The 13,261-nt window shown below is 41.4% G+C and overlaps 1 protein-coding gene across 1 annotated transcript in view; it reads right to left on the reverse strand.

Annotated features, from left to right (window-relative positions):
• COL27A1 (collagen type XXVII alpha 1 chain) overlaps positions 1-13,261 on the reverse strand; it is a 591,531-nt gene that overhangs the window by 261,212 nt on the left and 317,058 nt on the right. Inside the window, exon 29 of the mRNA XM_053696152.1 lies at positions 3,644-3,697. Coding sequence (XP_053552127.1) covers positions 3,644-3,697 — 54 coding nt within the window. The remainder of the gene's footprint in view (positions 1-3,643; positions 3,698-13,261) is intronic.

The raw sequence follows: 13,261 nt of genomic DNA on the forward strand, positions 1-13,261 counted from the left end.
TGCACTAGTGACAGAGCATAAGGTTTAGGTGCTTGTGTGTAACATAATGCTGCGCTAGTGACAGAGTAAGGTTTAGGTGCTTGTGTGTAACATAATGCTGCGCTAGTGACAGAGTAAGGTTTAGGTGCTTGTGTGTAACATAATGCTGCACTAGTGACAGAGTATAAGGTTTAGGTGCTTGTGTGTAACATAATGCTGCACTAGTGACAGAGTAAGGTTTAGGTGCTTGTGTGTAACATAATGCTGCACTAGTGACAGAGTAAGGTTTAGGTGCTTGTGTGTAACATAATGCTGCACTAGTGATAGAGCATAAGGTTTAGGTGCTTGTGTGTAACATAATGCTGCACTAGTGACAGAGTAAGGTTTAGGTGCTTGTGTGTAACATAATGCTGCACAAGTGACAGAGCATAAGGTTTAGGTGCTTGTGTGTAACATAATGCTGCACTAGTGACAGAGTAAGGTTTAGGTGCTTGTGTGTAACATAATGCTGCACTAGTGACAGAGTAAGGTTTAGGTGCTTGTGTGTAACATAATGCTGCACTAGTGACAGAGTATAAGGTTTAGGTGCTTGTGTGTAACATAATGCTGCACTAGTGACAGAGTAAGGTTTAGGTGCTTGTGTGTAACATAATGCTGCGCTAGTGACAGAGTAAGGTTTAGGTGCTTGTGTGTAACATAATGCTGCACTAGTGACAGAGCATAAGGTTTAGGTGCTTGTGTGTAACATAATGCTGCGCTAGTGACAGAGTAAGGTTTAGGTGCTTGTGTGTAACATAATGCTGCACTAGTGACAGAGCATAAGGTTTAGGTGCTTGTGTGTAACATAATGCTGGGCTAGTGACAGAGTAAGGTTTAGGTGCTTGTGTGTAACATAATGCTGCACTAGTGAGAGAGTAAGGTTTAGGTGCTTGTGTGTAACATAATGCTGCGCTAGTGACAGAGTAAGGTTTAGGTGCTTGTGTGTAACATAATGCTGCACAAGTGACAGAGCATAAGGTTTAGGTGCTTGTGTGTAACATAATGCTGCACTAGTGATAGAGCATAAGGTTTAGGTGCTTGTGTGTAACATAATGCTGCACTAGTGACAGAGTAAGGTTTAGGTGCTTGTGTGTAACATAATGCTGCACTAGTGACAGAGCATAAGGTTTAGGTGCTTGTGTGTAACATAATGCTGCACTAGTGACAGAGTAAGGTTTAGGTGCTTGTGTGTAACATAATGCTGCACTAGTGACAGAGCATAAGGTTTAGGTGCTTGTGTGTAACATAATGCTGCGCTAGTGACAGAGTAAGGTTTAGGTGCTTGTGTGTAACATAATGCTGCACTAGTGACAGAGCATAAGGTTTAGGTGCTTGTGTGTAACATAATGCTGCGCTAGTGACAGAGTATAAGGTTTAGGTGCTTGTGTGTAACATAATGCTGCACTAGTGACAGAGCATAAGGTTTAGGTGCTTGTGTGTAACATAATGCTGCACTAGTGACAGAGTAAGGTTTAGGTGCTTGTGTATAACATAATGCTGCGCTAGTGACAGAGTAAGGTTTAGGTGCTTGTGTGTAACATAATGCTGCACTAGTGACAGAGCATAAGGTTTAGGTGTTTGTGTGTAACAATGCTGCGCTAGTGACAGAGTAAGGTTTAGGTGCTTGTGTGTAACATAATGCTGCACTAGTGACAGAGTAAGGTTTAGGTGCTTGTGTGTAACATAATGCTGCACTAGTGACAGAGTAAGGTTTAGGTGCTTGTGTATAACATAATGCTGCGCTAGTGACAGAGCATAAGGTTTAGGTGCTTGTGTGTAACATAATGCTGCGCTAGTGACAGAGCATATGGTTTAGGTGCTTGTGTGTAACATAATGCTGCGCTAGTGACAGAGTAAGGTTTAGGTGCTTGTGTGTAACATAATGCTGCGCTAGTGACAGAGTAAGGTTTAGGTGCTTGTGTGTAACATAATGCTGCACTAGTGACAGAGTAAGGTTTAGGTGCTTGTGTATAACATAATGCTGGGCTAGTGACAGAGTAAGGTTTAGGTGCTTGTGTATAACATAATGCTGGGCTAGTGACAGAGTAAGGTTTAGGTGCTTGTGTATAACATAATGCTGCGCTAGTGACAGAGCATAAGGTTTAGGTGCTTGTGTGTAACATAATGCTGCGCTAGTGACAGAGTAAGGTTTAGGTGCTTGTGTGTAACATAATGCTGGGCTAGTGACAGAGTAAGGTTTAGGTGCTTGTGTATAACAATGCTGCGCTAGTGACAGAGCATAAGGTTTAGGTGCTTGTGTGTAACATAATGCTGCGCTAGTGACAGAGTAAGGTGTAGGTGCTTGTGTGTAACATAATGCTGCGCTAGTGACAGAGCATAAGGTTTAGGTGCTTGTGTGTAACATAATGCTGCGCTAGTGACAGAGCATATGGTTTAGGTGCTTGTGTGTAACATAATGCTGCGCTAGTGACAGAGCATAAGGTTTAGGTGCTTGTGTGTAACATAATGCTGCGCTAGTGACAGAGCATATGGTTTAGGTGCTTGTGTGTAACATAATGCTGCGCTAGTGACAGAGTAAGGTTTAGGTGCTTGTGTGTAACATAATGCTGCGCTAGTGACAGAGCATAAGGTTTAGGTGCTTGTGTGTAACATAATGCTGCGCTAGTAACAGAGCATATGGTTTAGGTGCTTGTGTGTAACATAATGCTGCGCTAGTGACAGAGTAAGGTTTAGGTGCTTGTGTGTAACCTAATGCTGCGCTAGTCACAGAGCACATGGGAAGAATGCACTACTGTGATATATGCTATGCACAAGCAATATAGAGGTGTACATAGCAGGCATACGTTATGAGCGGATGGGGGATATTTAATAAATGTGAGAGTGGAACGTGCGGGGTCATTGACCACATAGGCAAATTACCTGGATGGTTAGGTCTGGCTATATAATTGGGTACCTTGAGGTGTGGGTGCGTAAGGCAAATTATATTAACAGGTGACAGACAGGCGGAAGTGTATTGCTGCAGGGTTCACACCTTTTAACCTTCAACATGCTACACAGTGACTTATTAATTTGCGGAGGGGCTTGATTATATCTGACCCTAACTGGCCACAGCAAACGGGATAAGATAAAAATATGCAACAGCTTTATCAATAAGTATGTCCTTGGACTACAAAACAAAGCATTTTTTACATGTTTTTTAAAACCCCTATTGCGCATGCAGAGGTTGTGCAGCGCGGCACTTATTTGCTGGCGGGGTTTTATTTTAGGCATCTCTGCAGTTGCCAGGGGAGTATTTATGGCTGAGCATTACTGGGCTGTTTGCTACAATAAACAGAAATGTTTTTTTCTCTTAAGGCCACTGAAATAAACATTTGCACTTATTTCTCCTGGCACACGGCTGTATCCCTGTGAAGAAGCCCTTGTTCTAGGAGAAAGGGGCTCTAATATAAACTAGCGGACGCACTTTCCCCCGACGATCTGATCACTTGCAGGGCTGGAAGACTGAATCCAGCAACACTTCCAGCACAGGAGTTAAACAGCAGCTTAACCGTTTGTGTGCCAGGGAGCTAACTAACATCATAAACATAAATGATTAGCAGATCCTAACCTCCGTGCCTTTGCATATTGTGAGAAAGTGGAAAATGGGGTCTGTAGAGACACTTACCTTGGTACCTGGTAGTCCGGGCCCTCCCGGTGGTCCATCAGGGCCCCTGGCACCCTGAAAAAAAAAAGGAGAGTTCAGACGCAGGAAGAGAAATGAACAGCAGGTGTCTCCCTAGTTCTGCTAAATGTGACTTCCTAAAGAGTAAGATTCAAAAGCCCCCTTGTCCTGCTTAACTCCTACTTGCAGCCCTGTCTCTAAACCCTCCTCCCCCATTCCTCTCGGCATGTTCGTAGAAAGGCAAAAAAAAAAGCTTTCAGGAAAACAAACAGCTGTGTCCTTTTACACTCATCCTGAGGCCAGCTCCTGATCACAGCTTTCCCACTAAACTAGGACTGAGCCTGGGATTTCTTCCTGGTGAATATCAAATCCTTGCATTGAACTGACAAAGAACGGTGCTTGGTTATTGGCAGGGCAAGTGTGAGACTAACTAAGCCATAGGGTGCCTGGTTCAAGCTTAGTCAGGTGAGCTAGGCTATTGTCACTGGCCCTAGATGCAAGTGACAAACAGAAGCAGGGAACAGACTCTGGCCTGCTCATAGAAGATGGCTTAGCAGTGCGCAGCCGCCTGTACACCCCCAAAACCAAACCTATCATCTCATTATTATTATCGGTTATTTGTAGAGCGCCAACAGATTCCGCAGCGCTAATTGATTTCAGTTGTGTTAAATTAGTGAAGAAACCAAATACTATAAAACACCATCTGATAGGAACCAGCGCTCATAGCTTTAACCCGCTCATAATCAGAGCTGTCACCCAGCAGCTAAATATTCCTCCTGCAAATTCCATGGTTTAATATCATGAAAAGTGGATTCCGGTCTTGTTCGCCCATTCATCAAATAATCCTATTCATCCTAATATAAAACTAGAAGAGAACTGCATGATGCAGGCCTCTGGGATTCATAAAATAATCACAGAAAGTCTCCTTAAATATTCAGTGTTTGTTGCCCAAAAATCATTTATGGAGTCTCTTGGGGGGGACAATTACATGGATATAAAATTTACAAAATGAAATACAGTTTGTCCTTGCTGAAAGTCTATGTGATTGCCTCTAGGTCCAGGTATTTTAGTTAATGGCATATTATGCGTTAAGTAGCCCGTTTACAGCAGACACTCTCACTAGAAGTCCATCTGTGTGTAGGACACTTTCCCTTCATGCCTTGCATCTGAGCCATTTGGTCTGTTGTAGCTGTGAATTTTTCATGGAAAGTATGAGCTGTACATATGTATGTATGAAGAAGGGGGATTTACACTTGTATAGAATGTATGGCTATGCACTGAGGTCAGGGACGCTCTGCAGTCTCTGCCATTTAACATGGAGATGCTAGAGCCAAGGTGCACTTCCTAAGTAGGAAAATATCAGACCTCATCCTTTGCTCACAACCTTTCACTGCCAGTGAGAGCAGACTGCATTCTAGCTGTGAGTATATGAGAGGAACAAGGCCAACGTAACAGCAGTCACTTTCATTACAGCTTAACTTCCTCCTAAGCCTGTGTTTCACTTTAAATGACTCCACAAACCCAAAACTGGGCAGTTTCAGGGACAAATCATACGTAGTGATCTGTTTGCTTTTCTTTTGATGATACATTTTGCACACTAAGGGCTAGATTACAAGTAGAGCTCTAATTTATTGAGCTTGCGGTAGCAATAAGCTCTCCAAAAATTAACCAGAGGTCAGTCCCCCAATTTCCCCCAAAATAAAGTGTGAGGTTCCTTTTGTATAAAAATAAATTGTATCATCTGTATTTATTTAAAAAAAACCCAGCATGTAGCAGTTTTTAGGGGTTAAAGTGAGCTGGTGTGGGGTGTAAGAAGAATAAAATGCACTGAAAAGTTCCTTTACAATGTGGTCTATGGGGAACTGTGTGTTTTCTATAAATATATATATGTATATGCTTATATACATATATATTTATGTGTTAATATGTGTATATTCATATATATTTACACTTTGTTGCCCCCTTCGCTGCACTAGGTTCTCTGCCCTGACTCACATCATGAGAATGAGGCTCCCATTTGAACTTATAGAAGTGCGCTCTTATGAGCGCAGCACCCCTGCAATGCGAACCTGAGGTTGTGTTCGCATTGCGCCTCAGCTCTAATACCAGTGCACAATTGTGTGCGGTGTTATTATGAGTGGAGCGCAAATATCCTGTTTGCAAAAGCGCAGTTTTAGGCTCCACTCGTAATTTATTACATTAAACTAACCAGTTTAGGACCAAACAGAAATCCCTATAAAAGAGAGCAAGCAGATTTTTAACTGGCACAACCCGCGGGTAAATTTTACAAACAACCTGGCTAAAATGTAAGCCAATATGAAGCTAAAATTAGCGTATTTTAAATGTTGTAATGCTTATTTCACATAGTACCGTTAAATATATATGCAATCAATTTGATCCTTGGATAGCAGTAAATGTAATAATATTACAATAATATTACACAAAGTGTTACACTGCCCCCACCTGGCTACTTCATAATGCCACCTGTTTGGCAAATTTTCTACACTATGGGGCCGACTGATAGACAGGAGGACATGATTCACCCGCCGACAGCATAAGCTGTCTGCATTTATCATTGCACACGCATTTCTTGTGAAATGCTTGTGCAATGCCGCCCCCTGCAGATTTGCGGCGAATCGGCCGCTAGCAGGGGGTGTCAATCACCCAGATCGGATGGGGATGATTGCAGTCCGCGACCTAAGAGGTGGAGGACAAGTTAAGGAGCCGCTTATGACCGCTGCTTCTAAACTCTTGTTTCCAGCGAGTCGGAAACATTGGGGGTAGATTGCAGCATCCGCTGCTTGGTAAATCTAACCCTATATGTTAAGCCACTAATTTCCCTTATTTGACAGAGGAAATGATCTATCAAACTAAAGTATTTGTCACTGGGATATATTGTCTGTGCATGTCAGTAACTTCCTGCTATCACTCCATGTAGCACAACTTATTACCCAGACGCAACTTCCAGCACAAAGAAAACAAAACACTTTATTGAAATAGTTGTTTCATCTGATATTGCAGACACAAACTGAAACAGAAAGTAATGCCTTATGCACACTTAAACCATGTATGCGCAAACTGATGCACAAAATACATGCGCAAACTGATGCACAAAATGCATGCGCAAACTGATGCACAAAATGCATGCGCAAACTGATGGCCAAAATGCATGCGCAAACTGATGGCCAAAATGCATGCGCAAACTGATGCACAAAATGCATGCGCAAACTGATGGCCAAAATGCATGTGCAAACTGATGGCCAAAATGCATGCGCAAACTGATGGCCAAAATGCATGCGCAAACTGATGGCCAAAATGCATGCGCAAACTGATGCACAAAATGCATGCGCAAACTGATGCACAAAATGCATGCGCAAACTGATGCACAAAATGCATGCGCAAACTGATGGCCAAAATGCATGCGCAAACTGATGCACAAAATGCATGCGCAAACTGATGCACAAAATGCATGCGCAAACTGATGGCCAAAATGCATGCGCAAACTGATGGCCAAAATGCATGCGCAAGCTGATGCACAAAACGCATGCGCAAACTGATGCACAAAACGCATGCGCAAACTGATGCACAAAACGCATGCGCAAACTGATGCACAAAATGCATGCGCAAACTGATGCACAAAACGCATGCGCAAACTGATGCACAAAATGCATGCGCAAACTGATGCACAAAACGCATGCGCACACATGACCACACAACCACACGCTCCCTCAATTCCTAGTCCTGTTTTTTTTTATTCCCAATTCACTAAAGTTTTATCATCTTTCCATCCTTTCGTGAATCTCCTACATCGGATCACATAAGAACTTAAAGGGGCTGGTGAAACTGAGTGAGTTTTGCTCATTGCATGTAATAAAGTGCTTTTTAATACAAACACTGCCTGTGGGTTGCTGGCACACATGGACCACTCAATGCAGTAGAATGGCATAATTAAAGAGGGCATAATAAAAAGACAATGATTTAACACCTACTCTGAATTTCAATTAAGCAGCAGAAATTTTCTGACAAATGTATCTTTTCTACCATTTTCCGGCCCCCTGTATCATGTGACAGACATCAGCCAATCACAGACTAGTATGCGTATACCCTGTGACCTTGTGCACATGCTCAGTAGAATCTTGTCGCCCAGAAAGTGTGAATATAAAAAGACTGTGCAAAATTTGATCATGGAAGCAAATTGGAAAGTGTCTTAAAACTGCTGTTCTATCTGAATCATAAAAGTTTATTTTGACTCGAGTGTCCCTTTAAGCAAAACTGTACATCATGTACACAAGACCTACTGCACGAACACACCAAATTTGGTCACAAGCTAGTGCCAGTGCTCTCACCCTGCCCTAGATTTCTTTAACCTGGAGATATAGACAAGGCACTTCACAACCCCATGGTATAATTTTTATATTCAATAAAAACCTGAACCATTTCTAACTGAAATGGGGGAGGGTCATCTAAACGCCGCCAGAAGCTTAGTGGTGATAACGGTTAAAGTTTTGCTTTAGAAACTTACACTTAAAACTTACTTTTATCTGTAGTTCTGAATACTTGTGGCAAGTACAGTATAAAGCATAAAATTAATGTACAATCCATTCAAATATCTTCAAATGTATATATAAATACACATATATATATATATATATATATATACACAGGAGGCCCTCGTTTTACAACGGTTCAATTTACACCATTTCAGAATAACAACCTTTTTTTCCAGTCATGTGACTCTATTGAAAAGCATTGAGAAGCAGTGCATTTATTAAAATAGCCAGTAGGTGGAGCTGTCCACTTGTGTTGCAGCAAAGCCAAGCTAGCCGAAATTAATCAGTTTAACCAGACCTGAGCTATCAAGCAGATTTCAAAGGAACAAGATCTTCCTGTCTATAAATCAGTCCAGATTGGAATGCATAGAAAGAACTGTTTGCAGAAAAATGCAAGTGAAGTCTGTGTTGTGTGATTATTTTATTAGGTTTATAATGCTGTTTAGCATTTAAAGTCTTCATTTCAAATCTTTAAAAATAATGTATTAGGTGTTACTTATGACAATTTTGAGAGGGGCCTGGAACCTATCTCCCTCACTTCCCATTGACTTACATTATAAACTGGGTTTCAATTTACAACGGTTTAGATTTACAACCATTCCTTCTGGAACCTAACCCCGGCGTAAACTGAGGGCTAAATGTATATATAAAAAATACAAGTCTATATGAATTTGACAAATGTCGCCTGCCAGGTGAATTTTCCCCATTTAGCCTTAGCAAGATTACTCAGGAGCATTAAGTTATAAGTGAGATATCTTTATGTGAATTTTTCCCTTTATAAATATAGTGGCTTACTAAACAAACACTGCGCTCACAATAATACGTATAATGGGTCGATAATGAACTGTACCCACTATGTACAGGTATCTATTACTAAAAAAGGTCTGTCCCTTTTATATTCAGTTAAACAGATGGTGCATTCTGACTTGTGGCTCTGAAAAGCAACTTGTAAAGGTGGGGTGATCGGTCTTTCAGCACAGGCTCTGCTGTATACGAAGATCAAGTCAGTGACAAAGAAAGAATTCTTTCGCTGGCTGAGGGAGAGAGGCAGTCACAGGAAGAGGCTGCTGTGGAGGTGAGACAAGAAGCTCGGTGTTCTGAGCCTGTCCGCCGTGCCCAGCCTCACACCCATTCATCACAGGTCCTGTGTGCACACTCAGTAATCTTTCAAGACGCAGCAAAAACAAACACTGTGCAAAAGCTTTTCCTGATGGAAATATTTCCTACCAAGACCAAGGAAGTGCAAGAAATTCTGGGATTCCACACAAGTTCTCTTTTATCAAAGAAAACTCCGCTTTTGCCATCGTCCAGTCTCAAATTATAGGAGAGTTTCTAGTGTTTGTGGGTGACACTGCAAATATATATATACACTATGATGTGCAGTAAACTTAAAAGTGATAGCCAATAAGAATAAATAGGTATTATCAGGTTGATTTCCAAATATGCTTTTACTACATTTGTTAATATCCAGTAAGAGACCACAAACCTGTTTGGTGCATGGGAAAACAATATGAGTAGTATCTGAAACCAGAGCACCTTTCTATATTTCTCCCGTGTTTTATGCATAGTGACACAGGGAAAGACAGCTCAGTAAAGGCAAACAGTAGAATGTTAATGGATAGGATAAAGCAGTAGTTTTTATTTGCTTTTTTTCTTAGAGTGACAATGGAAGAGGTTATGGTTGCCGCATATGTAGTAGGGTTGAGTGACAGCAGCACCTGCTGCCCGTACAGGGAGGCAATAGTGCATGTGCAGTTTGGGTGCCCCAGATTACCGTGCATTTCAGTGCTGGGTCAGAAGAGCGGAAGAGTTGCTCTGTTAGAAGGGGATTTATGTTGAAAAATTAATCTTTTTTTTATAATACAAGTACAACTAGCATATTGTATGGTCTCTATTATAGTGCGTTTATTTAACTATATGACTTGCGTTCCTTTAATGTAATTTGGTGAGATTAAAATAAATATTGTGTTTCACTAAGATTTGCTTGTGCTTAATATGACACAAAACTCATTTGCTGAAAATCGTTCTTTTAAATCTGCAACGGATAGTTATGAAACAGTTTAAACCGCTGCTTCAAAAATCGTTTCTGTCAACCGAAACATTTACGGTAGATAAAAACCAAAAAGGCTCTACCCATATTATGTTACTTTTTTCTTAGAATAGCCTTATGCATGTCCCAGGCATTTATTTATTTGCTTCCTCACATTTCTTCTGTATCTGTTACCCTCTAACCTTAGATTGTGACCCTTTGTTTTGGCATTTGTATTTTTTTTGTGGAAAATGCTTTCAGCTTCCACTTTATTAAGCTCTTTTATATATTTGAAATGTTTTATTATTATGTCACCTCTCTCCTCTAAACTATACATTTTTAGACAAGAGTCTTTCTTTGTACGTTTTATATTTTAGACCATGTACCATTTAGTAGCCGTCCTTTGGACAGTTTCTAGTTTATTTATATCCTGGAGATAGGGTCTCCTGCACTGTACACAATATTCCAGATGTGGCCTAACTAATGATCTGTTAAGTGGCATAAGAACCTTGCTATTTCTGCTACTAATAACTCTTCCAATGCAACCAAGTATTCAACTGGCCTTACTGGCTGCACTGCTGCATTGTTTACCAAATTTTAAATCATCTGAAATAATAATTCCCAAGTCCATTTCTTCATTAGTTACAGTCAGACTCAGTAATGTACCATTGAGACTGTAATTGGCTTTTGTGTTTTTAGATCCCTTATACATAATTTTGCTCTTGGTAATATAGAGCGGATCAGGTTCGCAACACCTTGCTAAATGCGGAGAGCAATACGCTCTCTGAATTTAACATTGCACAAGCAGCTCACAAGAGCTGCTGGTGCAACGCCGCCCCCTGCTGACTCGCGGCCAATCAACTGCCAGCAGGGGGGTGTTAATCAACCCGATCGTACTCGATTGGGTTGATTTCCGGCGATTCCTGTCCGCCTGCTCAGAGCAGCCGGAAAGGGTTATGGAGCAGCGGTCTTTAGACCGCTGCTTCATAATTTGTGTTTCTGGCGAGTCTGAAGACTCGCCAGAAACAGGGGCCCAAAAGCTCCGTTCGGAGCTTGCTAAATGGGCCCCTAAGTGACAACCTCAGGGGCTCTGACAAACCATGGGTCCAAAAACTGTCTACCCTGTCTAAAGTAACAGATATAGGGGTAGATTTACCAAGCAGCGGATGCTGTAATCTATCCCTGTAGTTTCCGGCTCGCTTAACTCGTCCGCCACCTTTTAGGATCGGAATGATTGACACCCCCTGCTAGCGACCGTTTGGCCATGAGTGTGCAGGGGGCGGCATTGCACAAGCATGTCACCAGAAATGCTTGTGCAATGTTAAATGCCAAAAGTGTATGCTGTCAGCATTTAGCGATGCTGGGTGGACGTGATTCGCTACAGCGAGTCATGTCTGCCCGGCACTTAATAAATTGGCCCCATAGGCTCTAAATATTCCAAATAAATGGAGATTCAAGCTAAGTGACATCTGAGGTCATCTATATGGTTCATTCCTTTAGCTTATAAAAGACAGCTTGTATAAAAATGAACAGCTGTCTTTTTTAACTTACCATAAACAGAATAAATGTAACACAGACATATATGGATTAGAAAAGCAATGCAATGAGAAATGTAACATGAATTGTAACATTATAGATACAAAAAAGAACAGAAAATAATACAAAGTGTAAGATGGAATAAACACTTTAAATAGAAACCAAGAACTGATACTCTCCTTTTAAGTGAGACCGCAGCCTTCTTACAGTCTCTCCTCTGTGACTGTCTTTAAACGAATGGCTATTTGCTTTTATTATTTTTATCTTGCTCTTGATAAAGACTTGTCAAAAGTTGAAACGCGTTGAGCTAATAAAACACCTTTTATCAAAGATGGAAGATTGTTGATACCTTTCTTTGCTGTGACAAGCCGGACTCTCCTTTATATGGAGTAAGTTACTACTTTGTTTTTTTCTTTATTTACTGGACAACCTTTGGTCATTTGAGTCTTCATTTGTCTGCAGTCTCATTAGGCTCTTACCAGATCCTGAAGTCCCACATTCACTTTGGAAAATCCATTACCTGGAAGTATACCGCACTACAGCTGAACTCCTACAACTTATGGAGTGAGTATACTGCACTTGTTTTCTGGTTTCTACATACACCTCAAGCCCCTTTTTTCTCTTCATCATCTAGAGAAAAAAATATTCTACAGACCAGCGCCATCTATTTTCCTATTGCCATGAATTGTAACATGAATGTATTTTTTGCCCATTTTTTATGAACAGCTTTATATAAAGAATAAGAGAATAGAGACAGTGAAATCTTTTTTGACCACTTGCTTCCAAGGGCTCGATTTATCAAACAAGGGCATACAGGTGCGCACATATTTTCCCCTGTCCGCCCCAGCTCCCTCTGGCGGGCAGCAATCGGCTGCCCAAATTTAAGTTTGCACACAAATAAATATCACTTTTCTTCTCAAGAACCACCCTGAGGCAATGTGCTCGTTTCTAGCTCTGTTAAATCATTAAGGAGGTGATTATCAAGCTGAAGCAGACAGGGGCGCACATATACGCGCCCCTGTCCGCTGCAGCTCACCTCTTGCAGGCTGAATTCCCCTGGCAGAATTCAGCATTGCCCACAAGTGCTATTTTGCGCTTGTGTGCAATCCCGCCCCTGCCAGTGCACAGCCAATCACGCGCGGGCAGGAGCTGTCAATCTCCCCAGTCGGAATATACCGGGGAGATTGAAATTCGGCACTTTAGAGGAGGCGAAAGGTTAGGAAACCAGCTTGTTAAAAACGGCGTGCAGGTTCTCTTGTGAGAACCTGCAGTCGTATGGGGTTGAAAGGCTTGCGAAGCCTTTGATAAATCAACCTCATAGTAGTACACAGGTGTCAGAGATAATCAGCATATTCTGCTGTAGACAAACTGGTGGCAGATGGCGACGTGAGAAACCTACAGCACAAGACAGATCAGTGTCAGATCTGAAGAGACTGCACACATTGTATTGTCATTAATAATACTTCTGATTTATATTATAGACAGAGAAAGAGCTCTGATGTCACA

This window comes from Bombina bombina, chromosome 12, assembly GCF_027579735.1.
Source record: "Bombina bombina isolate aBomBom1 chromosome 12, aBomBom1.pri, whole genome shotgun sequence".
Taxonomy (NCBI): domain Eukaryota; kingdom Metazoa; phylum Chordata; class Amphibia; order Anura; family Bombinatoridae; genus Bombina; species Bombina bombina.